Raw genomic sequence first — 26341 nt, 5'->3', positions numbered from 1 at the left:
CTTGTACATAGGAGGCAGTATTATAGTAGTTATATTCTTGTACATAGGAGCAGTATTATAGCAGTTATATTCTTGTATATAGGAGCAGTATTATAGCAGTTATATTCTTGTACATAGGAGCAGTATTATAGTAGTTATATTCTTGTATATAGGAGCAGTATTATAGTAGTTATATTCTTGTACATAGGAGGCAGTATTATAGTAGTTATATTCTTGTACATAGGAGCAGTATTATAGTAGTTATATTCTTGTACATAGGAGCAGTATTATAGCAGTTATATTCTTGTACATAGCTGGCAGTAGTTATTATTACAGTAATTATATTTTACACAAAGGCCCATTACAATATAGCACTCTGGCGGCCTGCAGGCAGTACCAGGGGAGTTTACAACAAGTACTCAGTAAGCTCCCTCTAGTGGAGACGTCAGGCAGTATGAATTTACTATTGTTACTATTCAGATCTATGCCAGCATGGTAAGTAAACCCATCCGTGATCCAGTACGATAAGACTTGATTCGGATCTGACGCTCTTATACTCGGCGCTCTGTGTGACAGGAGACTAGTTATTGTTCTGCTACGTCTTTTATCAAGTGTATTTTTGTCTGCAGCAAAGGTAACGTGAGAAGATGAAGATGTCGCTCTCAGATAAGAGACTCAGGTGTCCGGGGACGCGCACACAAGCGCCGAGTGTCGATGGCAGCGGACAGTACTCCACTACAGCCATGAGGGCACTATGGCACCCAGCTGTGTACACCCCAACGCCTGTATTATAGCTGGCTTGTGCTTCTGACTACAGTCTGCCATCTTGTATGGTATGTTGTTATCATCAATTGCAGCTCCTACTTGTTGATGGTTTCCAGGTAGATAAACAGATTATTTCATAAAAAATTAGGTCCTTCCACTTAATATCTATGCTTTTTATACTTGATATTGTGTACAAATTTGAGAACCCCACTGTCGCCACTCGCCATGTTTATAAACAGCCATTTATTCCCGCTACCTGCATCATTCAATGTACGGTAAGTAACCCCTGTCGTTCTGCGCTCGATTACAAATGGCTGGGCCTCTGCCTCGGCGCTCAAGTAGACTGTCGACGCTCTGGCTCGGCGCTTAGCTTAGAAGTCTGAACCTCCCTGTATCGGCGTTCTGTTGTATGAACTGAAGCCGCCGCCTTGGCTCCTCTTCCGGGTTTGCCAAGATGTCTGCGCCCTGTGTTCATGTGTGTCGCTGGCTGAATAAGACGTTTGTGCTTGTGGTGTGATGACAGGGACACATGTGAGGGTTTGTAATAATTTGTGTGTTATTATGGGCGATATTCCTATGACACGGCTCGTTGGTCTTCCCCCGTAATACCGCATGTCAGTGCCATTTGTCCCTGGGGTCAAGGAAGCTGAGCTATGTGGGGCTGTTTGCAGGGTTCTCTGTGTGATTTTGCAAAATCATGGCTGCAGTGCCACCCTTGTCCATAAGGCTGTGTGGAGAATTGCAACTTGGCTCCTTTCAAGTGGATAGAGCTCTTCTGCAATACCAGACACAGCCTGTGGTCAAGAGTGGCACTAACCTCATAAAACCTTTATAAGCAAGTAGGCCAGGCCCTTGCGTTGCAGCAGCGGCATGTGGCTGAACCAATCCCCACAGGATTTGGATGGGTCTCTTAAATAGAGTGGCCATGCAATTGTGTTGGGAAGGCATGATCTAGAAGGCGACGTGACTGTGTCTTATTGTGACGCCGGTCACACGAAATACAACATTGTTGCAGGTCACGAGTTGCAAGCGGCTGTCATCATAGATCACAATACAAGTTGCGTGTGTTGGCTGAGTTGGGTCCATTTGGCTTAAATGAGGACCCGTCCCCTCTCCTGACAGGTCTGCTTTAGTAACTACTTGCATCCCTCATGTAATAAAAATTCTGGAGCATCTATTCTTATGACTCTGTGTTGTGCTGTTCCTCTACTATTCCTTTTAGAACTTATGAATAAATTGCTAGCATTTTACAGTGAAGGTCCAGATGGGTGTTACCAGTTGGAGGTGTGTCCCTGTACAATGATAATATCCAATCAGTGCTGCCAGTGTCGGGGACACACCGTGAACTGGTAACACCCTCCTGAAGCTTCACTGTAATCTACTAGTAAAATAATTATAACTTCTTTCAGGAATAATGAAGGAACGGGATGACAGTGTCAGAAGAATATATAATCCAGACTTGTTATTACATGGAGAATGAAAGTAGTTACTAAAGCAGACATGTCGGGAGAGGAGACATGGACAGGGGTTGTCGTGGCTGTAGGGGCAGGGTGGTCTGGTGGGTTTTTTGGTCAGGTCTGTATGGTTTCTGTTACAGTATGTACAGTGCAGCACTAACCTACATTGTGTTTAATTCTAGACCCAGCATGGACTTTCTGTGGCTTTTCGGCCTCTATGTGTTTTTCCTCGTTCTTTGTGTTTCTGTCTTCTGCCTCTTGTCTGGAAGATCCAGCAGCGGTCTGGACAGCGCCCTCCAGAGAGCAGAGCGGGTGAGTTGGCCCTTCTACGTGGTCATAAGGCAGTAGCTCAAGAGTTGTTATATAAAATATATATTATTAAATAATATAAAATATTAAAGTAAACACTGTCTGTGGTCCTGCCATGCCTGCGCAGCTGCCCCATTCCTTGCCACTTACGATTCCCGCAGTGGGTTGGTCCTGTGAACGCTGCTGTTCAAGCAGATGTGACCGCTGAGGCCTGTAATGGGCAGAAGCATTCATGGGACCAAGCTAGTTTCTGGCTCTGCGGGAACTAGTGGCATTGTGGGCACGGCAGGACCGCACACAGGTGTTTTTTAATGGGGCATGCGTTAGGCGCATTGGGATTGTCGGCTCCTAGGCTAGACAACCCCTTTGAGAACACAAAAACTGTTTTATTATATCGGTCGAGCATGCATGTGTACTCAATGGGAGAGGGAATAAGCTGCTGCTAGACACTTTTGGCAGCGGTGATCAGACATGTTGAAATCCAACTGTCGGATCCTTATCGCCCCCGATATCTGCTGTTGGGGGGGGGGGGGGCATACACATTAGATGGTCGGCCAGTCACACCAACTTCACCTGACGTTAATATAATATGCATGCCCAGCTGAACTCCTGTTCTGTGATATAATCACTTGACATTACAGGCCCAAAGCGCGAGGCTGCACTACTGATGGATTCCAACCTGTACCATTCAGATTTTACTCGGGTGCTGAGTTGTCTTGGAGACCTTGTGTGTATCCAAATCACCATCTACAGTGGATATAAAAAGTCTTCACACCTCTGTTTAAATGTCAGGTTTCTGTGATGTAAGAAAATGACAAATAAATAATTTCAGAACTTTTTCCACCTTTTAATGTGACCTATAAACCGTACAACTCAATTGAAAAACAAACTGAAATCTTTTAGGTAGAGGGAAGAAAAAATATAAAAATAAAATAATATGGTTGCATAAGTGTGCACACCCTTAAACTAATACTTTGTTGAAGCACCTTTTGATTTTATGACATCACTCAGTCTTTTTGGGTATGAGTCTATCAGCATGGCACATTTTGACTTGGCACGATTTGCCCACTCTTTTTTGCAAAAACACTCCAAATCTGTCAGATTGCAAGGGCATCTCCTGGGCACAGCCCTCTTCAGATCACCCCACAGATTTTCAATCGGATTCAGATCTGGGCTGTGGCTGGGCCATTCCAAAACTTTAATCTTCCTCTGGTGAAGTCATTCCTTGGTTGATTTGGATGTATGCTTTGGGTCGTTGTCATGCTGAAAGATGAAGTTCCTCTTCATGTTCAGCTTTCTAGCAGAAGCCTAAAGGTTCTGTGCCTATATTGACTGGTATTTGGAACTGTCCATAATTCCCTCCAGCTTAACTAAGGCCCCAGTTCCAGCTGAAGAAAAACCAGCCCCTTGGCATGATGCTGCCACCGCCATGCTTCACTGTGGGGATGGGGTTCTTTTGGTGATGTGCAGTGTTGTTTTTGCGCCAAACATATCTTTTGGAATTATAGCCAAAAAGTTCAACCTTGGTTTCATCAGACCAGAACACCTTTTCCAACATGTTTTTGGGAGACTTCAGATGTGTTTTTGCAAAATGTAGCCTGGCTTGGATGTTTTTCTTGGTAAGAAAAGGCTTTCGTCTTGCCCCTCTACCCCATAGCCCAGACATATGAAGAATACGGGAGATTGTTGTCACATGTACCACACAGCCAGGACTGGCCAGATATTCCGGCAGCTCCTTTAATGTTGCTGTCGGCCTCTTGGTCGCCTCCCAGACCAGTTTTCTTCTCGTCTTTTCATCAATGTTGGAGGGACGTCCAGTTCTTGGTGATGTCACTGTTGTGCCATATTTTCTCCACTTGATGATGTCTTCTCTGTGTTCCATGGTAGATCTAATGCCTTGGGAATTCTCTTGTACCCTTCTCCTGACTGATACCTTTTAACAGTGAGACCCCTCTGAAGCTTTGGAAGCTCTCTGTGGACCATGGCTTCTGCTGTCGGAGGCGACTAAGAAAATTTCAGGAAAGACCAACTAGAGCAGCGGAACTTTATTTGGGGTTAATCAGAGGCGCTTTACATGATGGCCGGTGTATGCTGACTCCTAGTTAACAGGATTGTGAATGTGATTGCTTAATTCTGAACACAGCCACATCCCCAGTTAGAAGAGGGTGTGCACACTTATGCAACCACATTATTATTTAAGTTTTTTTAGTTTTCTTCCCTCCACCTAAAAGATTTCAGTTTGTTTTTCAATTGAGTTGTACAGTTTATAGGTCACATTAAAGGTAGAAAAAGTTCTGAAAAGATTTATTTTTGTCTCATTTTTTTTACATCACAGAAACCTGACATTTTAACAGGGATGTGTAGACTTTTTATATCCACTGTACATCAATATCTACATCCTGCCGGTAGATGGAGACATCAGTGTATTTGGTGATTTGGATCCCCTCAAGTTCTCTGTAACAACACTGCACCCGCAACACCTATAACCAATGTGCATTAAAACGTTCTGCAACTTTCTTAGAAGTTTCGGTTTTCTTTCACTGACAAGATCTCTGCTTACTGTCAGTATAGGAATATATTCATTATTGACATCCAGAAGCTGAAAACTGGTACAGATCTGTTACATCTCACAGCTTAGTGATTGTTACATTTTCATTCAATGTAGACAATCACCTGGATTCCAGGATTCTCTATCTTTCTATAACCTTTTATTGTATGTGTTTGAGGTTGGTGTCCCTTAAATTATAATAGAGTTTCCTGTTCTTCCCTTTCTATACATTCGGCTGAAGTGGTTTATTTTGCAGATCATTTCCCTTGTGTCCCCGACATGGCTTCAGAGATGCATCAGCAGCTGCTTCCACACCAGGCGAGTAACATATTCCTCCCTAGATCACACCTATATTGTATGTAATACTTTAAAGGGGTTCTCCAGGATTCAAGAAAATAAAAATACTTAAATATTACTTTATTATAAATATATTCCCAAATATCTTTCATTAGTTTCAAAGGCTCGTTTTGTCTAGGGAGCAATCATTAGGAGAAATAAAATGGCCGCTGTCCCATCAGTTCACACAAAACCTATCCTAATCACACAGGAGGACATGTCTCCTCTCTGCTCTACTTGTGAGGGATTATGGTCCTGAATATAGATGATAAGATCTTTAGCTAAATATCTGTAGGAATGGAGTTCTTGAGGAGACATGAAGTACCGAGAGGACAGACTGTGGTAATGGAGACTGCATACAAGAGCTGCTGCTCATTACCCCCACCCTCCTCTCTCTACTTCATGTTTCCTCATGACCTCCCTTCCTACAGAGATTAATTTTATCAGCTGTATTCAGGATCATAATCCTGGACGAGCAGAGAGGAGGATGAGGCAGCTCTTTACCCCAGCGTTGTGAAGTAACTTGTCCTCCTGTGTGATTAGGACAGGTTTTGTGTGAACTAATAGGACGGCAGCCATTTTTAATTTCTCCTAATGATTGCTCCCCAGACAAATAAGCCACTACAGGTAATGAAAGGTATTTGGGAACATATTTATAATAAAGTAATATTTAAGTATTTTCATTTTCTTAATTCCTGGAGAACTCCTTTAAGGAATCGTTCACTTTTGCACAATTGTCAGATCCTCTGTAAAGGGGTTGTGCAGTTTTTTGTAAGTTTTTAAAGGACCCTCCCTCTCCGCCAGATCTGTGTGAGTCAAGCATACTTACCAGTTCCCTGACGCTCGGTTCCAGCTCCTATAGTCCACCTCTGTCTTCACCAGTAGCCCTTGCATGAAAAATTTTGGCGCTGACCGCTGCGGTCGGTCATTGGCTGCAGCAGTGCACGTAACTAGTGTTGAGCGAACTTCTGTTTTAAGTTCGGCTTCCGGTTAGCAGAGACTCCCGATATGGATTCCGAATTCCGTTGTGGTCCGTGGTAGCGGAATCAATAATGGCCGATTATTGATTCCGCTACCACGGACCACAATGAAATTCGGAATCCATATCGGGATTCTCCGCTAACCGGAAGCCGAACTTTAGACGCCGAACTTAAAACAGAAGTTCGCTCAACACTACACGTAACCCCTATCTGCACTGGAGTGAGGATTGGATCATAGAAAAGGGAGCAGTGGGCTGAGAAAGCCAGAACCGAGTGGTGAGGAGCAGGTACGCATGCTTGATTCCACAGGTCTGGCGGGGAGGAGTGAGTATTTTGGCACAGGTCCACAACACAAAGTGCCTGAATTATGTGTACATTTTAGCTGTAAAATAGAAATAGCTGCAGATTTCATCCTCTGCGTTGCAAAGGGTGAAATTCATGGTGGAGGTCCGGAGCATAAATCGGTATGCTGCAGATATCAAATCCACACCACTGGTCAATTTGCGCTGGATTTCTGCGGAGCGCTTGAATGAGATGTCTTAAAACCTTATCCACTTTGCTGATACTGTACAACACTGCGGATTTGTCACACGAAAATCCATGGCGTGTACCCTAAAGGGGTTTCCATGGCTGATTAGTTTCAAAAACTGTGCCACACCAGTCCACAGGTTGCGTGTGGTATTGCAGGTCAGCCTCAACTGAGCTGAAATATAAGCCACAACCCCATAGAGAGGTACAGGTCTGTTTCTGGAAGAAAGCAGCCAGGTTTTTATTATTCTGGACAACCCCCTTTAATACACCCCCGTGTGTGAGGCCTGGCAGTCATGTTCAGATGTTCTTGTGATTTCATCCTCGTGAAGTCCATGAGATCCTGCGGCCATGTGACGGACAGGTTGTGATCCGTAATTCATTTCTTCTTTGGTTTTAGGAGCGGGGCTTTTGTGTTCCTGCACCTGATCCTGGATATGCTGGTGTTTGCGGAGTACAACTGGGAGGTTCTCGACTACAGTCTAGAGCTGGAGCTGAACTGGATGTTGGTTTTCCTGCCGTATGTTCTCATAACGGGGAATCTGTACTACTTCTACAAGTGCTGCACCACAGACCCAGGTACTCGCTGCAGTCACTTACACACATACCTTTAAAAGGGGCCCTCCTCTGGACCCCCGGGATTAACCTAAACTGAATACATTGGAACAAGCGGCATGTAAACTTTAATTCTCTTGGAGAAAAGTGGAATTCAAATTCTTAGGATCTTAAGATTCAGGTTTTTTTTGTTGTTTTTTTTCTCTAGGAAGAGTCACCGCACAGAATGAGTCACTTTGTATTGGGGTCTATAAGTATGATGAGATTATGTTTCACCGCAGCAATAAGTGTCCGACTTGTGACCTGATGAAACCGGCACGATCAAAGCATTGCGGTGAGAAGTTGGAATTTACAAATCGCAAACCTGAGGAATTTATATCGGGGTTGTTTGAGATTAAAAGAAAAATCTTCCAAAACCAGTGCCTCAGCTGTTCATGGGTTACGCCTGGTATTGCAGCTCTGCTCCATTGACGTAGATGTGCTGAGCTACAATATAAGAAACGACCTGTGGACAGACAGGTGTGGTGCCAATTTTGGAAGAAAGCGTCCATGTTTTTTCTAATCCTGGAAAATCCCTTTTAATACCTAACCATTAGGCCACATGTACACGGGCGTTGCTCGGCCGTGCCCGAATTGTGGCTGGCAAACAGAGGGTGCACAATATACGGGCATCGGACGTGTGCACACTGCATCATGGATGCGGACCCATTCACGGAGTGCCTCCGCACTGCAAAAAAATGTAACTTGTTTTATTTTTCTTGCGGTGCGGACGGATCAAGGTCCCCATTCAAGTTGAATGGGTCTGGATCCGTCTGTGGCGGCTGAGCAACGGCCGTGTGCCTGTGGTCTTAGGCCTGGGGCTACACTGCAACATGTCATGCGACAAAAAAATATGTGCGACTTGTCTCCGATTTGCTGTCTCACGGCTATTTTAGAAAAAAACACAGCCAAGGTGCAGCCAAGTTGTGTGTCACATGCGACTTACATTTAAGCCAGTCAGGTAAAAGGGTGTGCAAACTGCGACACTAAATCCAAGTCTAGATTGTAGGTGACAGTTGCAGTATGTCGCATTGCGACACTATAGACAATCATTATGTCTAATGTCACTGTGTAGCCCCAGTCTTGGTCAACAGGCAGATGACCATATGTATTTTGTGGTCAATAAAGCGTGGGTCTGCAAAATACGGGCGACGTCCGTGTGCCATCTGCATTTTCTTGCATATCCATTGTATTCAGTAGGTCTGTGGACCGCATTTAGCAGACCAGAATTGTACATGTTCTGTAACCGCACATCTGTATGTCCTTTCTGCAAATTATAGATCATGGCGTATTCTGGGCTGCAAAATGTGGTCCAAGACCCATTGAAATCAATGGGTCCATGAAAAAAAATGCGGATGGCATTAATCAGCTGATCACCACCAGTCCAGTCCCCCTGGTGATCAGCTCTGCAGCCACTATTGGTGAGATGTAGAATTACATGTGGTCATTGAAATAAGCTCGTAGACTGTTGGGGTACGCTGGAGTGAGAACTGCCCTTCGTTAGCTGTCCTCCGCTCTATCCCGCAGGGTTGGGGGTTCCAAGAGGCAGAACATTTCCCTTTTATTTAGGATCCACTCGTGAATTTGGCTGAAAAAATACTTATATAGGTAAAGTACAAGCACCCTAGCTTTCTTTAGGCGCATTAGAATTAGCTCTTTGATCCATCATATGCAGACTGTAGACAAAAGCTTGAGGCTACAGGTGTGTCACCATCTCCGTGCGCTTTTCCTTGCAGGTGTCTGTGGCGGCTGTATCCAGCGGTTTGACCATCACTGTGTTTGGGTGAATAACTGCATTGGAGCCCTGAATATCAGATACTTCTTACTATACCTGCTGAGCTTGACTCTCACAGCCATCTCCTTAGCTGCTGTGATGACAGCCTTCCTCCTGCAGGTGGTGCTGCTCTCCCATATAATGACTGCAGCCTACGTGGACAGCGAGGTACACGAAGAGATTGCGAGCTTAGCTTACGTTATACAGGTAGGTATGAGACATGGTCAAAATAGCAGAGAGGTTAAAGGCTATTACCACCTTTCACCAGTTGTATATCATTGTGTGTATCTGGGGTTAAAAATGATTTTGAAACGGGTTTCTAGTAGAACATCTTGGATAATATGGCTTCTGCAGCCTGCATGCATTTTATTACATAGCAGGCTGCAGAACGCCGCTCACTGTGAAATCCATCAATCCCTCTCTTGCCTCTCCTGAACCATCTTCTAAGCTGTTTAATGACCATATCAAAGTTTTTTTTTTTTTTTTTTTAAATCAAATCTTTTATATTATTATTATTTTCATATACAGTACATATACATAAATGGTACAAATATATGCCTTAATAAATCAGAGGTATACACACCCGGTTTGGGTATCAGATAATACACCTATTGAGAAGAAATACAAGATAATTGTACATTTACATACAAATGTAAACGAACCTTAACCCCCTCCCTGAACCGCACCTAACCTAATGCAGTAATTATACCTTTACCATTCCCTTATCTCACTGTACCCGTGGTTATAACAATACCAGGGTTTGTCCTCTTTGGTGACCATGTTATGCTTTACCCCCCTTTCCTCTGAACTCCTCATCTTAGAATGTTACTTCTCTCACTCATAAGCAAAAGGCGCCCAGACGGTAGCCCTGGCGCTGATACCCACTGCCCCCAAATAGATTAAAATTTCTTAAAAGCATTTCTCTTGGTATATATCCCTCTCTCCATCTCTATTAGCGCGTTCATACGGGCAATAACCTCCACCTTGTAGGCACTTCAGTACTGATCCAATACCTTGCAATCCGTTTTCTGGCATTATATAGTAATCTACCAGTAGCTACTCCCTCCACTGCTCCGTCTTGTAGGAGGCCCAGGATGCAAAGTAAAGGACTAGCCTGGAGTCTGATATTATATACTTCAAGGATGATGTCTAAGACATCCCGCCACAAGGGGCCCAGAGCCGTACACTCCCAGAGCATAGGTATCATATGTGCGTCATGAGTACCACATTTAGGGCATTGAGAAGTGTCTCGCAGTCCCACCTTCTGAAGAAACATGGCTGTCCTATATACTCTATGGACCAAATAGAGCTGTGATCATCTCTGAGGTTCGCAGAGTGATAACCTGGTCAGTTAAGGGTCCCCCATCTGCACCCCATGCATCCTTAACTTTTAGAGGGAAGCGGTCCTGATACAATGAGAGCAACGCTTTATAAAAAGTGGAGATGACCCCTTTAGTATTCCCTCCCCTTCTGATCTGTTCCGCTAGGAGAGAAGCTTTTATAGTGATGTCAGTGACCTTCCCCTGCACCGCCAGCGCCTGTCGCAGTGGGAGATATTGATAGAAACCGGAGTTCTCAATATTAAACGCCTCCTTGAGACGATCGAAGCTCTTAAGGGTGCCATTGGTATAGAATTTGCGATAACCACATCACTCCTTTATCCCTCCACGTCCCGAAGCCTAATCATTTTTTAAGCGCAGGTAAACCATTATGATTCCATAGCGAGGTGAGCGCATTGCAACCGGAGATATTTGTGATATCTTTAAATTTTTGCCAAACTTTACGGAATTAAAGAATACTCGGGTATCTGAGCTCAGCTCCATAATATAACTTGGTGGCTTACCCCCCATTAAGTGTGAGACTAAAGTACCCACTGAATTAAAAGCACCGTCCTTCCCTCACGATAGTGCGATTTTCTTCCTCTATATTCCCGCACCGAAGACCTGTCACCTGGGGGTCTCTACGCACCATTTGGGTCAAAGGTTCAGTGGCCAACGCAAAGAGCAGCGGTTACCGCGGGCAGCCGTGACGTGTGCCCCTTTCCATGGCGAACGGTTCTGACAGTAACCCATTAGTACGCACTCTTGCCCTCGGTTGAGTGTACAGGAGTTGGACCCACTTCATATATCTAGGCCCAAAACCCATAGCCTCCATTACCTCCCATAGAAACCTCCACTCGATGCTGTCGAAAGCCTTCTCCGCATTGAGTGAGAGGACCGCCCTATGTCCGATCGTGTCTCTAGACATCTGCAGGTTAAGCTGCAGCCGTCTAATGTTAATAGCTGTTGACTTACCAGGCATGAAACCCGTTTGGTCGCCATGAATCAAGCTGAGGATAACAGTAGACAATCTGTTGGCCAAAACTTTAGCCGGCAGCTTGACATCTGTACACAAAAGCGATATGGGCCTATATGAGACCGGATCCAAGGGATCTTTACCTGGTTTGGGCAGTACAATTATAATGGCTTCACCCATAGATTTTGGTAAGGCGCCGTGTAATTCCGCCTGTTCGAACACCATGAGGAGCTGTGGCAAAATAAAATCTCCATATTTTTTTTCAAGAATTCCCCAGGAATCCCATCCGCCCCGGGTGCCTTCTCGTTAGGAAGCCCTTTTACCGCTTCTTCCAGACTCAAAAGGTGCCTCCAGACTATCCCTTTGCTCCGCCGTTAAAACCGGTAAACGCAGGGGTTCTAGAAACGTTTTGATCTCGTCTCCGGTACGCTGTAGTCTGGTGGTATACAGCTGTTTGCTGAATACTCCCAGAATACTTTGACTATCTGATACCAGACTACCCGCACTATCCTGGATGCATGCCACATAGGAAGGACCCTGCTGGGCTTTAATAATCGTGGCCAACATGTGTCCCGCACTGTCGCCCTCTTCAAAATATTTTTGTTTCCAGAGAAATCGCTCACGATTCTCAACTTCAAGTTGGTGGTCCCTATACGTCCGTTGCGTTTCGGTCCACCTGGCCCTGTTCACCCCTGTGGGAGTTTCCACGTATGCATTTTCAGTATTTATAACCCTAGATCGCAATTCCTGTAAAAATTCTCTATTGTTGGATACGTTTGATGTATGCCTCCCCTGACGAAGGCTTTAAAGGCATCCCAGACTACAGCCGGAGGGCGATCCAGTATTAAACGACATGAATTCCTGCATCTCCGTCATCATTCCCGCATCGTCCTGCAGCAGAGTAATCCAGAAAGGGTTAAGTCTCCACTGACCCTTGGTTCCAATAGTGGTAGGATCCAGGCGTAGTTCCACCATAATGGGGGAATGATCAGAGATGCTTCTAGGCAAGTATTCCGCCCGTTACACAAACTCCCAACATCTGCTGATTTCCTAACGCTACGTCAATGCGGGAAAGCGAGTTATGGGAGCTCGAGTAACATGACAATTGTTTAGTATCAGGATTGCGTATTCGCCACACGTCGCTCAGGTTGGACTCTATGAGGATCTTGGCCATATTTGTTGGGGATGGATTTCCGGAGGTGGGGATTTCCCTATGTCTATCCAAATTATGATCTAACACCATATTAAAGTCTCCCATTATAAGCGCGGGAGTGTTTGGTGACGCCTCCAAAAATGTCAATACATGTTTAAACACTTCACCCGAGTACGGCGGGGGAACATATGTCGCTACTATTAGCACCGTCACCTGGAATATTGTACATTTCAAGCAGACCTGTCTGCCATACTGATCTATATTGGAATCAGAGCAACTGAACGGAATCTGCCTGTGTATTAACACACTGACCCCCATGGCGTGACTGGAGTACACTCGGTGGTGTGCCTGGCCTATCCATGGACTCCTTGGTCAAGTGAGTCTCCGAAAGACAAAAAAAGGCCGGTTGAAATTGTGTCAGTGAGTTGAATATTGCATATCTTTCATAGGCGTCACCAAGACCCCTTACATTCCACGCGATCACATTAACCCCCATAGTGGTATGCAGAGGGCTACTTTATCAGACCATCTGGTCCTAAAGAGATGAGTTTATTGGTTTCGGTGCGGTTCCCCTAAACTGACAAGTAAAACGTTCCAACACAAACTCATACCCCTAATAACACGGGGATTAAAGCAGTGAGGTGAAAACAATACCCAGCGACCGCGGGCAACGCCAGCCGATACTGCGATAAAACAATTGACCAATAAACCCGTAGATCCACAGTTCCATATTCCAGCCGGTTGCTCTCCCAGACTATTCCAGCATCTCGATCAGACCTGCATCCCTGCAATAACCGTGTAATAAATATAGAATTGTATGCTTCCCTATAAGGTGTAAACCCCGGAGATACAGGAAGCTAGCTTTAGAGCCTCAGATGTCCCTATCCCACTTCCCCTCCCTCCACCCCCAAACTAGGGGTAGATGATCTGAAAGATACTTATCGTCCCATGACGACCATATCAAAGCTTAGCTGCTGCTGAGGCCCCCAGAGACCAGCTGTTATCTGTTGGGGAACCTGTCAGGAAGTGTTTAATTCCAGCGCCACCACAGGGCGGATAAAGCATTACACCATTCCCATTGAAATCAGTAGGCTTTCTATGTATTGCTGCCTCCTCCAGAGCAATAGATTTTGACCTTTCAAATACAGACCTGAAAGCTGCTTGTGTGAATGAGGCCTCCGCTTTCTCTTCAGCCTCACCGACATCTTTATTTTACTTCCCCAGCACTTGTTCCTGACTTTTCCAAGGATTGTCTTCACGCTGGGATTCCTGCTCCTCCTGATCCTGTTCTTAGGAGGGTACACCTGCTTCCTCTGGTATCTATCCATCACTAACCGGACCACCAATGAGTGGTATAAAGCAAGGAGGATCCCGCGCTCTCCTAAAGGGTTCTCAAGGGGGATTGTGGGTAACCTGAAAGAAATATTCCAACCTTACACCCTCTACAAGAAGGAGAGATGAGGGTTCTGGTTTGCGCACCACGGACTGCAAGAAGAGGTTGACCCACCTGTCTCCCATGACGAAGATGAGCCAGGTGGAACGGATTTATCACCTGAATCTTAATCTAGCAACAACTTTAAAAAGGTGGTTTCCAGGTTCTTTATACCATGAATAGCCAAAAGGTGAAGGTCTGACACCCTGCACCCTTTGGCCATGGGACAGGAAGCACAGCGCCGTTCAAAGTGTAGTGGCCGTTCTGGGTTACTGCACCTCACCTCTGAGTGATCTTAATGGGAGATGCCCCAGTAACCCAGCGCGGCCACTACACTTTGAACGGCGCTGTGCTTCCTGTCCCATTGACCGTGCTAGTCCCCGGGCCAAAGGGTGCCATGTGTCAGACCTTCACCAATGGAATATTAAAGGCAATGTGGAGTCAGAAAATTACCTATTGTTTAAATCAGGTTTTTTCGTTTAAAATAGTTTTAAAGAATTTTTGATGATTTTAAATTTTCCATGACTATATTTAAACAAAAACCATAAAATCCTGCAGTTTTGCCAACGGCCACTAATCCTAATGATAGGCGCCACTTCTTGGTCTATACAGATCACTTTACTGCAGTTATCTGCTTATCTGTAATGATATCACTAGGCTTGAGTGAACTTGATTTGTTTATAGAAAATGCGCTCCTTACAGCATTAAAATGTATTGGCTCTGCTGAGGCCTTGTTCTTCTCGCCACCGTGAGACTTGCTTAGTCTCGTGCCTGTGACGTTACAGTTCGGCTCTGCTCATAAATGGGGTTTGGGCCTCAGTTCGGTTTTGGATTTTGAAACCGTAATTTATGCGCAGAACCAAACTGTAGTGTGACGTCACAAGACTAAGCAAATCTCGCATTACTTGTGGTGAGAAGAACAAGGCCTCCGTGGAGCCAATACATTTTATTGCGGTACGGAGCGCCTATTGCAAACAAAGTTTTCAAATGAATCTTCTTTTGGATAGAGTAGTCCAAACCCGATTCACTAAAGCCTAGATATCACCCCTGTGTACAGATAAGACAGAATCCACTATTCACAATAGGCGATATTACAGCTTATCGATTCCCTCCCTGTACAATGACCTCTGACACAGGTCACAGAGCATGCCTAAAAAAAAAAAAAAAAAACTCTACCATAGACGTCACTGAGTTCCCCTCCGGTCCATGGCCCCTGGGGCTGCCGTTATGCAATTTTCCTAATGCTTTCTAAATGCTGTTATGAACAGCTCAGGAAAGATGGCCGCCCCCAGAATCATGTTCAGGAAATAGAATAAATAAATCTGCAATCAGAAAATGGAAACCAATTAGAAAAAAAAAAAATGTTATCTGGTTGTAACTGTCAGATACAATTTTGGGTGACATTTCCTCTAATGACCGATTCTGGGGATAGATCCTCACTTTAAGGAGCCTGGAAACCCCCTTTAAATAGAAGCAGTTTTTGTAGGCGCCCAATCCTCAGAGAATAATGGGAACCTACTAACTGGAAGAAAGCAGAAGCATGGTTTGCGGCGTTTCCTAATTTACCGGATATGGCAGTATTACACTGTTACAGAGTCTTGTAATAATTTCAGCAGCCACAAGAGGGCAGTCTGTGTATGGCTTCAATTGTTCTAAATAGTAACAGTGTAGAGTTGTCCCCCTAGCAGTGGAAATAGGCATCAGAATTTTTTTATTTTATTATTTGCCTGAAGAACAGACCTCCAGCCAAGTGATCTAGTCTTGGAAGTGATCTATAGTATGCATCCATCAAACTGACACAAGGAAAAACTGAAATCTATTAATCCACGACACCAGTAACCTTTTACATATGGAAAATGTTTTTTTATTTTATTATTTAGTAAAATAAGTCATTGTAATTGATTTGGTATGTGAAGCAGAACAGAGCCCTGGAATGGTTAATGTAGTGAACTCGTTAGTTAACAGATACAAGCGCTATTGTTCCGTGTCTACGTGAAAGGCCGCGTTCCTTAGTGCTCAACGCAGGACAGCACAGGGGAAACCTTTTAGAAGAGGGTGACTGGCCTAGGTATAGAGCAGGGGTGACCAACCTGTGGCTCTCCAGCTGTTGCAAAACTACAACTCCCAGCATGCCCAGACTGCCTACAGCAGGGCATGGTGGGAGTTGTAGATTTACAACAGCTGGAGGGCCACAGGTTGGCCAGCCCTGGTATAGAGGATAGTTACATGTAATGGAGATTTAACCCCTTCTACCACGGGCCAGTTTTCACCCTCCTGCCCAGGCAATTTTTTTGCAAATCTGATATGTCACTTTATGTGGTAATAACTTTGGAACGCTTTTACTTATCCAAGCCATTCTGAGACTGTTTTCTCGTGACACATTGTACTTCATGACAGTCATAAATTTGAGTCAATATATTTCTCCTTTTATTTATGAAAAAAATCCCAAGTTTACCAAAAATTTAGAAGAATTCGCAACTTTCAAAATTTCTATTTCTCTGCTTTTAAAACAGAAAGGGATACCGGATAAAATATTTATTACTTAACATTCCCCATATGTCTACTTTTAGGTTGGAATTAGGGGTGGGCGATATAGACGATATAGGCGATATGCGATATAAATTTGTGCCACGATATGGATTTTGAGCATATCGCCGGACCGCGATATGATCCTGAGCCGGCACAGTGGAGAAGGAGAGAGTCCCTCCCTCCCCACTGTGCATGGCTGCCGCTGACCACCAATGACAAAAGAGGAGGAGGGGAGGGACTGACAGTAAATCATTGAGTTTTCACGATCTCAGTGAGCGCCGTGAAAACTCCAAATCCGATGGTATATTCTAACCCCCAGGCGTTCCCATGGTGACAGGGACGCTTGCCTGGGGGTTAGAACATACAGGGCCACGCCGCTGACAGTAGAGCATTTAAAAACTAATCAGTAACTTTAACTTTATTAATTGGTGATCTCTTTACTGTATACCTTACTAGGTCTTAGCTCCGGTAACTAGTGATGTCCGGTTCATGAACGAATCGTTCATTTGAATCGATTCAGTTCAGTGAACCGGAGGAGTCGATTCACTTGAATGATCCGATCCGTTTGAATCGGCTCTCAGTCCCAGCAGACAGACACTGCAGACAGAGACGCTCAGCTCACCACCTCACGCTGGCAGCAGGAGCCTGAGGGAGGGACTGGGGAGGAGTCAGTAATATGATCTTAGAGTGGAAGAGCTGCTTCTGCCAGCCCCTCCCCGCCCACCAACCAATCACCGACCAGAGCTGAGGGGGCGAGGCCAGCACAGCACACTGCAGCTCTGACTCGAGTCCTCGGAGTAGTGCAGGGTCAGGGAGTCTAAATGAATCGAATGAGTCACAAGAATCTAAAGATCCAACTCAGTCAGTGACTCATTCGATTCATTGAGTTAGAAGAGCCGAGAGTCAGACTGTAGAGCAGGTTACACTGAGGCTGTCGGCTCTTGTTGCAGCAGTGATAAGGAGCAGAGAGATAAGAGAAGGGACAGATGACACAGAGTTTAGATTACAGGATGAATTAAATTAACCCTTTAGAATCAAATTGGCTTCTCAGGAGATATATATGTTAAAGGCATATATAGGCAGTACTACTGAATGAGATGCCTTTAACATATATATCTCCTGAGAAGCCAATTTGATTTGTGGGATCTGTGGATGGCACCGTTTAGGGGAGGGGGGGGGGGGGGGGGATCTGTGGATGGCACCGTTTAGGGGAGGGGGGGGGGGATCTGTGGATGGCACCGTTTAGGGGAGGGGGGGGATCGGTGGATGGTACCGTTTAGGGGAGGGGGGGGGGGATCTGTGGATGGCACCGTTTAGGGGAGGGGGGGGATCTGTGGATGGCACCGTTTAGGGGAGGGGGGGTGTCTGTGGATGGCACCGTTTAGGGGAGGGAGGGGATCTGTGGATGGCACCGTTTAGGGGAGGGGGGGATCTGTGGATGGCACCGTTTAGGGGAGGGGGGGGGATCTGTGGATGGCACCGTTTAGGGGAGGTGGAGATCTGTGGATGGCACCGTTTAGGGGAGGGGGGGGATCTCGGGATGGCACCGTTTAGGGGAGGGGGGGGATCTCGGGATGGCACCGTTTGGGGGAGGGGGGGGATCTGGGGATGGCACCGTTTAGGGGAGGGGGGGGGGATCTGGGGATGGCACCGTTTAGGGGAGGGGGGGGGATCTGGGGATGGCACCGTTTAGGGGAGGATCTGGGGATGGCACCGTTTAGGGGAGGGGGATCTGTGGATGGCACCGTTTAGGGGAGGGGGGGATCTCGGGATGGCACCGTTTAGGGGAGGAGGGGGATCTCGGGATGGCACCGTTTAGGGGAGGAGGGGGATCTCGGGATGGCACCGTTTAGGGGAGGGGGGGGATCTGGGGATGGCACCGTTTAGGGGAGGATCTGGGGATGGCACCGTTTAGGGGAGGGGGGATCTGTGGATGGCACCGTTTAGGGGAGGGGGATCAGCTCCCTGCTGCTGTGTGCACAAAGCATAGGGCAGCAGGGAGAGTGTAAAGTCCTATTCACCCTAATAGAGCTCTGTTAGGGTGAATATGACAAGGGTTCTACGTTCTAGCCCTTAAGGAGACTAATAGTTATTAAATAAAAAGTAAAAAAAAGTTTAAACACGCCCCCCCAAATATAGAAAACAATATATCGCAATATATATCGCATATCGCACATGCTTAAAATTATATCGCAATATAGATTTTAGGCCATATCGCCCACCCCTAGTTGGAATCATTTTGTAAATGTAATTTTATATATTTTTTTTAAAGACGTTAGAAGGCTTAGAACTTAGAAGCAATACGTAAAATGTTTAAAGGGTTTCTGTCACCCCATTTAACCGTTTTTTTTTTTTTTTCTTTAATAATAATCCCTATAGTGCGATCTCATGATACATAATCAAATTAATAATTTTGGTTCAGTAGATTTTGCTAAAAAACGATTTTTAAAATATGCTAATTACCTTGCTACCAGCAAGTAGGGCGGCTACTTGCTGGTAGCAGCCGCATCCTCCGATGGTAATGACGCCCCCTCGGCATGCTGATTGACAGGGCCAGGGAAGGGAATCCTTCTCTGCTGGCGCTGTTAGAATTTGAAATCTCGCGCCTGCGCCGTACCTGGCTTCAATCGGCGCAGGCGCACTGAGAGGCGGCCGCTCTGCTCGACCGCTCCATCCTCAATGCGCCTGCGTCGATGACGTCATCGCATACACCCGGAAGAGAAGACGCCGGCGTCTTCTCTTCCAGGTGTATGCGATGAGGTCATCGACGCATACCCTTAAAGAAACCCTTTAAGAAAATTTCAAAAACCCACTTTTTAAGGACTAGTTCAGGTCTGAATGAAGTAACTTTGTGGGGCTTAGAAACCACACCCCTCAAGTTATTTAAAACGGATTTTACAAACTTTGTTAACCCTTTAGGTGTTTCACAAGAGGTAAAGGAAAATGGAGAAGAAATTTCTAAAATTTCACTTTTTAGGCAAATTTTCCTTTTTAATCCATTTTTTTTTCTTTAACACATCGAGGGTTAACAGCCAAACAAAACTCAATATTTATTACCCCGATTCTGAGGTTTACAGAAACACCCCATATGTGGTTGTAAACTGATGTAAAGGCACACGGCATGGCGCAAAAGAAAAGGAACGCCATATGGTTTTTGGAAGGCAAATTTTGCTGGACTGGTTTTTAGACACCATGTCCCATTTGAAGCCCCCCTGATGCACCCTTACAGTAGAAACTCCCAAAAGTGACTCCATTTTGGAAACTACGGGATAAGGTGACAGTTTTATGGGTACATATGATTTTTAGTTGCTCTATATTACGTTTTTTGTGAGGAAAGGTAACCAAAAAAAAAAAATGGCTGTTTTGGCACAGTTTTTGTTTTTCACAACATTCATGACAGGTTAAGATCATGTGCTATTTTTATAGAGCAGGTTGTTACGGACGCAATGATATCAAATATGTCTTGTGTCTCCATTTTCTGAACGCCATATTATTTTTTTTCCACCGATCGTCTTGTGCAGAGGCTCGTTTTTGCAGGAAGAGTTGACGTTTTTATTGGTACCATTTTTGGGTACATATGATATGATTTTTTTTTTTTTGATCATTCAATATTACTTTTTATGGGGCAAGGTGAGCAAAACATTGGTTGTTTTGGCACAATTTTATTTATTTTTACAGCGTTCACCTGAGGGGTTAGGTCATGTGATATTTTTTATAGAGCTGGTTGTTACGGACGCAGGAATACCTAATATGTATACTTTTTCTTTTTTTAAGTTTTACACAATAATAGGATTTTTGAAACCAAAAAATGTTTGTGTCTCCATAGTCAGAGCTATAGTTTTATTTTTTGACCAATTGTCTTAGGTAGGGTCTCATGTTTTGAGGAATGAGGTGACTGTTTTATTGGTACCATTTTGGGGTATGGGGTAGACATACGCCTTTTTGATCGCTTGGTGTGGCACTTTTTGTGATGTAAGGTGACAAAAATAGCTTTTTACAGTGTTTATCAGACAAGGTGGATCATGTGATATTTATAGAGCTGGTTGTTACGGATGTAGCGATACCCAATTTGTGTTTTTTTTTCTTATAAAGTCTGGGGAAAGGGGCGTTGTTGTTTTCTTACTTGAAACTTAATTATTATTATTTTTAATTAAAAACACTTTTTTTTTTAAAGCCATTTCTGTCCCACTCTGGGGACTTCAACTTTTAGGGGTCTGATCCCCTCTGCAATGCATTACATCTGTATTGTAATGCATTGCCTGTTAGTGTATTACACAGAGTAATACACTAACAGGTTGTCTAGGAGACCAGACCTGGGGCTGGATGTCCTCGGCCCCCGTAGAAGGCAGGTCCCGATGTCGTGCACGGCATCGGACTGCCTTGTCACCCATCGGGTCCCCACCACAGCAACGCAGGGACCCGATGGGCTCCCTCACCCGCGGTCAGCGCTGACCGTGGCATAGAAGGGGTTAATCCGCCGGCATCTGCTTTTATAGCGATTCCGGCAGATACAGCAGGGGCCCATCTATCAGTGATTGGGCATGCACTGCTTAGGTGCCCGCCCGATCACCATGATGTAATAGTATGTCCAATGCGGGAAGTCACTTGCCGCCATGACGTACTAATAAGTCATGTGTCGGGAAGGGGTTAAGTTTCAAGGAAGACGTCCGACTACTTCTTTGTACTCTACCATGTTGGGTGCCGGCTGGTGAGGAGCTTGCCCATGGATTGCAGGTTGTGATTTTTTTTTATTCTGTATGTATACATCTCACTGTTTAGTAAACTTTTTATTCACTTAGCCTTTGTTAAGCCCTGTTGCTTCCCGTACCTTAGAATACACTGTAAAACAATCCCCTACCTCTTCAGTGGTTCTAATGTCATAGACAGGTCTCTGCTCTCCAGAACAAACAGGCAGTATAGAGACTCCTATGGTACTGCTTAGACTTCTGCTGCTGGAAACCCCTCAGTTATCTGGCTATGATGCAGCCACAGTTTAGTAACCGTATTACAGCGGCGCATGTAATGACCCAAACCTATATAGTCATAGATCCCTGTGATAATGCGAGTTTGGGTCATTAGACCTGCAGCATAACAGAGGGTAAAATGCAGTCTGAATAAGGCCTTAAACTAACCCTTGTGTGAGACCTGACAGATTGGATCCTATTTATTCCCAATATCTGGCACCCCCCTGATCTCTGCTGCTGACCTTAAGTAACATAGCGCATTGGACTGAGCAAATCTGTTCTAATTCAAGGGCATAACAGTAGACAGCTACCTAATGTAAGGTTATCACAAACTCTCCCACCTGTTCCACCATTGCACTTCTGCTGGTTCCATCATTAGGACAAGCACCATTGGCTGAGCTGGACGTACGTCACTGAGAGAAGTGGGGCCTATGACCAGAGGACAGTTTAGATGACAGCTCTGTCTGTGGTCACCTGTCGGGTATACGTATGCTGCAGATACGACCGCAGATTTAACCCCATTCAGTGGGACTAATTTGCCTCAGACGCAGAGCACCAGCCACTGATCGGTAGGTATAAATGTATATTCACGGGTCAGATTTTTTTTATTTTTTCAGAACTCCATTCCATCCATCTGAATATGGCTGCTTCAGCAGCCCGCACATACATTTCTGCAGCCACATTCAGATATGAGACCGCTGCAGAGCTTCCTGCAAAAAAAACCTGTCATGTGTGAACAGACCCCCATCACCAAGCTGCGGAAATTGTTAAAATCTCTACACTTATCCAAAAGTAAAGACACGTTATAAGTAAAAGTCCGCCATGGATGTTTTATAAAATAAGGTTTATTAATAACACTACTAATACAGAGCCAGTAGTGACGTGTGCTCTTCACATTTCCTCCATGATGTGGAAATCGCCCATTATAGGCTGGGTCCCAAAGTTCATGTAGAGGGGGAGGGGAGTATAAAAACATGTTCTTTAAGCATTGCATAGGCATGTAAGCAACCTTAAAAATGAAACCCTGTGGAATATCACTGCTAACCAAAATGGGGAGCCCAAGTTACAGCAGAGAAGACGTACGATCCGATGCAGATCTTTACAGAGCAGCCCCATCCGGATCCGTACAGCAGTATGTTGCAGACCAGCCAGTTTGGGAACTGTTCCCCAGTATACATGAGCAGCCCTCTCACCAATCACGTCCTGAACAGTGACAACAACTGCTCTACGCTCATTTTGTGGTCTATTAGTCGTCGGTGCTGTACATCCTCTTAAAGATATTGGGGAACAGACAAAAGAACTTGACTGAACTAAAAGGGGATAGCCGCTGGAACGGACGTTGGGCGGAACAGCTTTTTATGGATAATAACGATGTATTATCCAATATGGTCACCACACATTCATCTACTATTACTGATTATATCCTAGAAAACCATAAAAAGGAAAGAAAAATTCCTCATCTTTGGAATAAATAGCACAAGCCGATTGAACTTCAGAAACCAGTCTATTAGCACCAAATAGTTGCTCCATTCCTACAATCATCAGGTCTTCTCCACTTAAGGGAACCTGTCACCAGGATTTTGTGTATAGAGCTGGGGACATGGGTTGCTAGATGGCCGCTAGTACATCCGCAATACCCAGGCCCCATAGCTCTGTGTGCTTTTATTGTGTAAAAAAAAAAACGATTTGATACATATGCAAATTAACCTGAGATGAGTCCAGCACCGCCCCGCATCCTCAGAATCTCTGACTTGCTCCCCGACGTCAGAAAGCCAGAGCGCCATAATCTCGCGGTGTGCGAGCTAGCGCATGCGCAGTTCCTTCTCCGAGACTGATGCCAAGCATAGGGAAGGAACACTGCGCTTGCGCATCACAAGATTACGGCGCTCTGGCTTTCTGAGGTCGGGGAGCAAGGAGGAGATTCTGAGGATGCGGGGCGGTGCTGGACTCATCTCAGGTTAATTTGCATATGTATCAAATAAATAAATAAAAGCACACAGAGCTATGGGGACTGGGTATTGCGGATGTGCTAGCGGCCATCTAGCAACCCATGTCCTCAGCTCTATACGCGAAATCCCGGTGACAGGTTCCCCTTAAAGGGGGCTTCCAGTCCTTTTATATTGATGGATTATCCTGTTTATGGCCCGTATTCCCCCTGATATGCATGCTGCTGCTGCTCCATTCAGCTGTATGGGGCTCTCAGAGATGGCCAAGTGCTTGTACTCGGTCACCTATATTCTATTGGACAGTTAGCCATCTCTGACAGCCCCATACAGCTGAATGCATGCATATCAGGGAGAACATGGGCCCCAGCGGTCAGATCCCCACAGATCAGCCACTTATCCTCCATTTTGTGGAAAGAGGATAAGATGTTCTAACATGTCTTCTAAAAGGGTTTCCCTTTAGATAGTTCATCAGTATCTGATTGGTGGGGAGAAGACACAGAGAACCCCCGCCGATCAGCTGTTTGAGAAGGCACAGGTGCTCCTGTGACCTCCGCCGCCTTCTCCGTGCTTGCCAAGCGCAGCGTCGTACATTGTATAGTGGCCGTGTTTGGTATCCCAGCTCAGCCCCATTCACTTCAATGGAGCTGTGCTTCTCCTAGGCCGTGTCACCGATGAATGTGTCGTCACTGGCCTAGAGAAAGCTATGAGAAGGCCTCGACACTACTGCGAGCACCGCTGCCTTTTTGAAGAGCTGATCGGCGGGGGTCCCAGGTATCGTACCAACACCAAGCATGACCTATTCAGAGGATAGTATAGTAGTGGGTTGGGCAAACCTCACTCGGAAAAATCTATATATAAGATAACGTAACTATATATTAAAATTATTTATTACAGCAGTATTATATAAATATAGAAACAATATGTATCTCTATTTAAAACATCATACAATATATATAAAAAAACATGCAGAAAATTCTAAGACGACATTCAATGAGCTTTAACATACATCTGTTCCATATATTTTATATTGGTATACGAGGGGTGAACAAGCAGCGTATTCATGTACCGTATTCTTAGATGTGATGGGTTATTTCTCACATCCCTCTCACAACAATATATAGCTAATTTTGGACTGTGACAGTTCAATATATTGTTGTGAGAGGGATGTGAGAAATAACCCATCACATCTAAGAATACATGAATACGCTGCTTGTTCACCCCTCGTATACCAATATAAAATATATGGAACAGATATATGTTAAAGCTCATTGAATGTCGTCTTAGAATTTTCTGCATGTTTTTTTATATGCGGAGTGTTTTTTGTGTATGTGTATATATATATATATATATATATAATGATGTTTTAAATAGAGATACATATTGTTTCTATATTTATATAATACTGCTGTAATAAAATTAATTTTAATATATAGTTACGTTATCATATATAGATTTTTTCCAAGTGAGGTGTGCCCAACCCACTACTATACTACATTTTTGTTTTCTACAGATTGGGGGCACCCTACAATAAGCATAGAATAGATGAGCCAACACTACGCCTCTATAAATATTCAGAGGATAGGTCATCAGTATTTAAGTCTCGGAAAACCCCTTTAAGGGCATGTTCACACAGCATATTTTCACACGTATTTTAGAGCAGAATATATGAGTGTATTCCACACCGAAATATGGCCACAAACAATGGTCTCTTGTTTTCAATGGGAAATACTTTCAAGGCGGCAATTTGAAATCCATACTGCGTGAAATTTCTCTTTCACGCAGATTTACGTGCCCAATTTTCTTAGTCAACAGGCAGCAGAAATGCATGTCAAAGTACACATCCAAAATGGCTAGTAAATGTGTGGATTTCAAGCGTCACTGTATGAACATACCCCTACGTGCTGCACTCAGCAGAGGTGACTCTCATCAGCGATTACTCAACATGACAACTGCAGAAAACCACAGGTGGCGCCATAACTGCCGATACCTCCCGTGCTAGAAGGAACCTCCTAATTAGCCAGTATTTAAACACCATAGAAGAAGGTCCTTCAGGTGAAGACTTGATTCTTTGCTTTTCGACAACCCATTTAAATGCCCTTTCAAGGAATGTTTAGCTTGCGCGCAATCTCAGGTGCTAATAGTCAATCAGCAGACATCGTACTGAATTTTAGGCAATAGCTGGACTTTAAAATTACAGTCAATTCCTTAAAACGCTCCTCCCGTTGCTGCAGGCACAGTTCCATCAGACGGTAATAACTGCTCTCAGATATTTGCTGATGTATGCATGCTGGAGAACTGAGGATACAGCTTATTGTTTGGTGGCACAGGTCAGTTATATAGCAGGACTGCATGTGATGGTAACCATACTTCCCTAGTGCCTAGAACAGGCTAAAAGCTCGAGCGGTGAAGGCTTTACTTTCTAAGAACATTCCTCTGGTGGTTGCTGTGCAGTAACATACGACACCCCATGCATGGCATAGTCATTAAGTTTCCATTGGTGAGTGGAGAGCTGCAGCTTTCTCAATGTGAGAAGGATTTGGGATGCAGCTACCCACAGAAATACAGACTTTAGAAGACACCGACACATCCGACGCTGGGTTGTGACTGAGCATACAAGTGCAAAGCTCAAAAGGCACAGGCATTATTCTGAGCTTACAACCTCCTCCTACCTCAGACAGAACCAGTGATCTCCAGGTCACAGTCACTTTATGTATCAGTAGCTTAAGAGGAAAAGCCTTGAGCATTACTTCCC

The 26341-nt window shown here is 44.7% G+C and overlaps 1 protein-coding gene across 4 annotated transcripts; it reads left to right on the top strand.

Moving 5' to 3' along the window:
- The first annotated feature begins 1160 nt into the window (after positions 1-1160).
- On the top strand, positions 1161-16496 carry ZDHHC4 (zinc finger DHHC-type palmitoyltransferase 4). 4 transcript variants are annotated; one of them, XM_040440864.1, is made up of 8 exons: positions 1194-1272; positions 2003-2010; positions 2384-2513; positions 5315-5376; positions 7303-7481; positions 7666-7791; positions 9233-9477; positions 13943-16496. In XM_040440864.1, the coding sequence occupies exons 1-8, from the start codon at positions 1261-1263 to the stop codon at positions 14177-14179; spliced, it is 999 nt and encodes a 332-aa protein (XP_040296798.1). In that variant the 5' UTR covers positions 1194-1260; the 3' UTR covers positions 14180-16496. The 4 variants fall into 4 exon arrangements, with proteins under 4 accessions (XP_040296800.1, XP_040296799.1, XP_040296798.1 ...); XM_040440867.1 differs by having other exon boundaries at positions 13912-16496; XM_040440866.1 differs by lacking the exon at positions 2003-2010 and having other exon boundaries at positions 1161-1275.
- The last annotated feature ends 9845 nt before the right edge of the window (positions 16497-26341 follow it).

This window comes from Bufo bufo, chromosome 7 (genome assembly GCF_905171765.1).
Source record: "Bufo bufo chromosome 7, aBufBuf1.1, whole genome shotgun sequence".
Lineage (NCBI taxonomy): Eukaryota > Metazoa > Chordata > Amphibia > Anura > Bufonidae > Bufo > Bufo bufo.
The sequence above is the reverse complement of the archived record's forward strand: the minus strand, read 5'-3'. Positions and strand labels throughout refer to the sequence as shown.

What these genes read in the sequence shown, in the direction of transcription:
- ZDHHC4 (XM_040440864.1), top strand. An exon ending in CCCTCCAGAGAGCAGAGCGG is followed by an intron (nt 2,514 to 5,314) that starts GTGAGTTGGCCC and finishes TTTATTTTGCAG; the next exon opens with ATCATTTCCCTTGTGTCCCC. An exon ending in GGCACGATCAAAGCATTGCG is followed by an intron (nt 7,792 to 9,232) that starts GTGAGAAGTTGG and finishes TTTTCCTTGCAG; the next exon opens with GTGTCTGTGGCGGCTGTATC.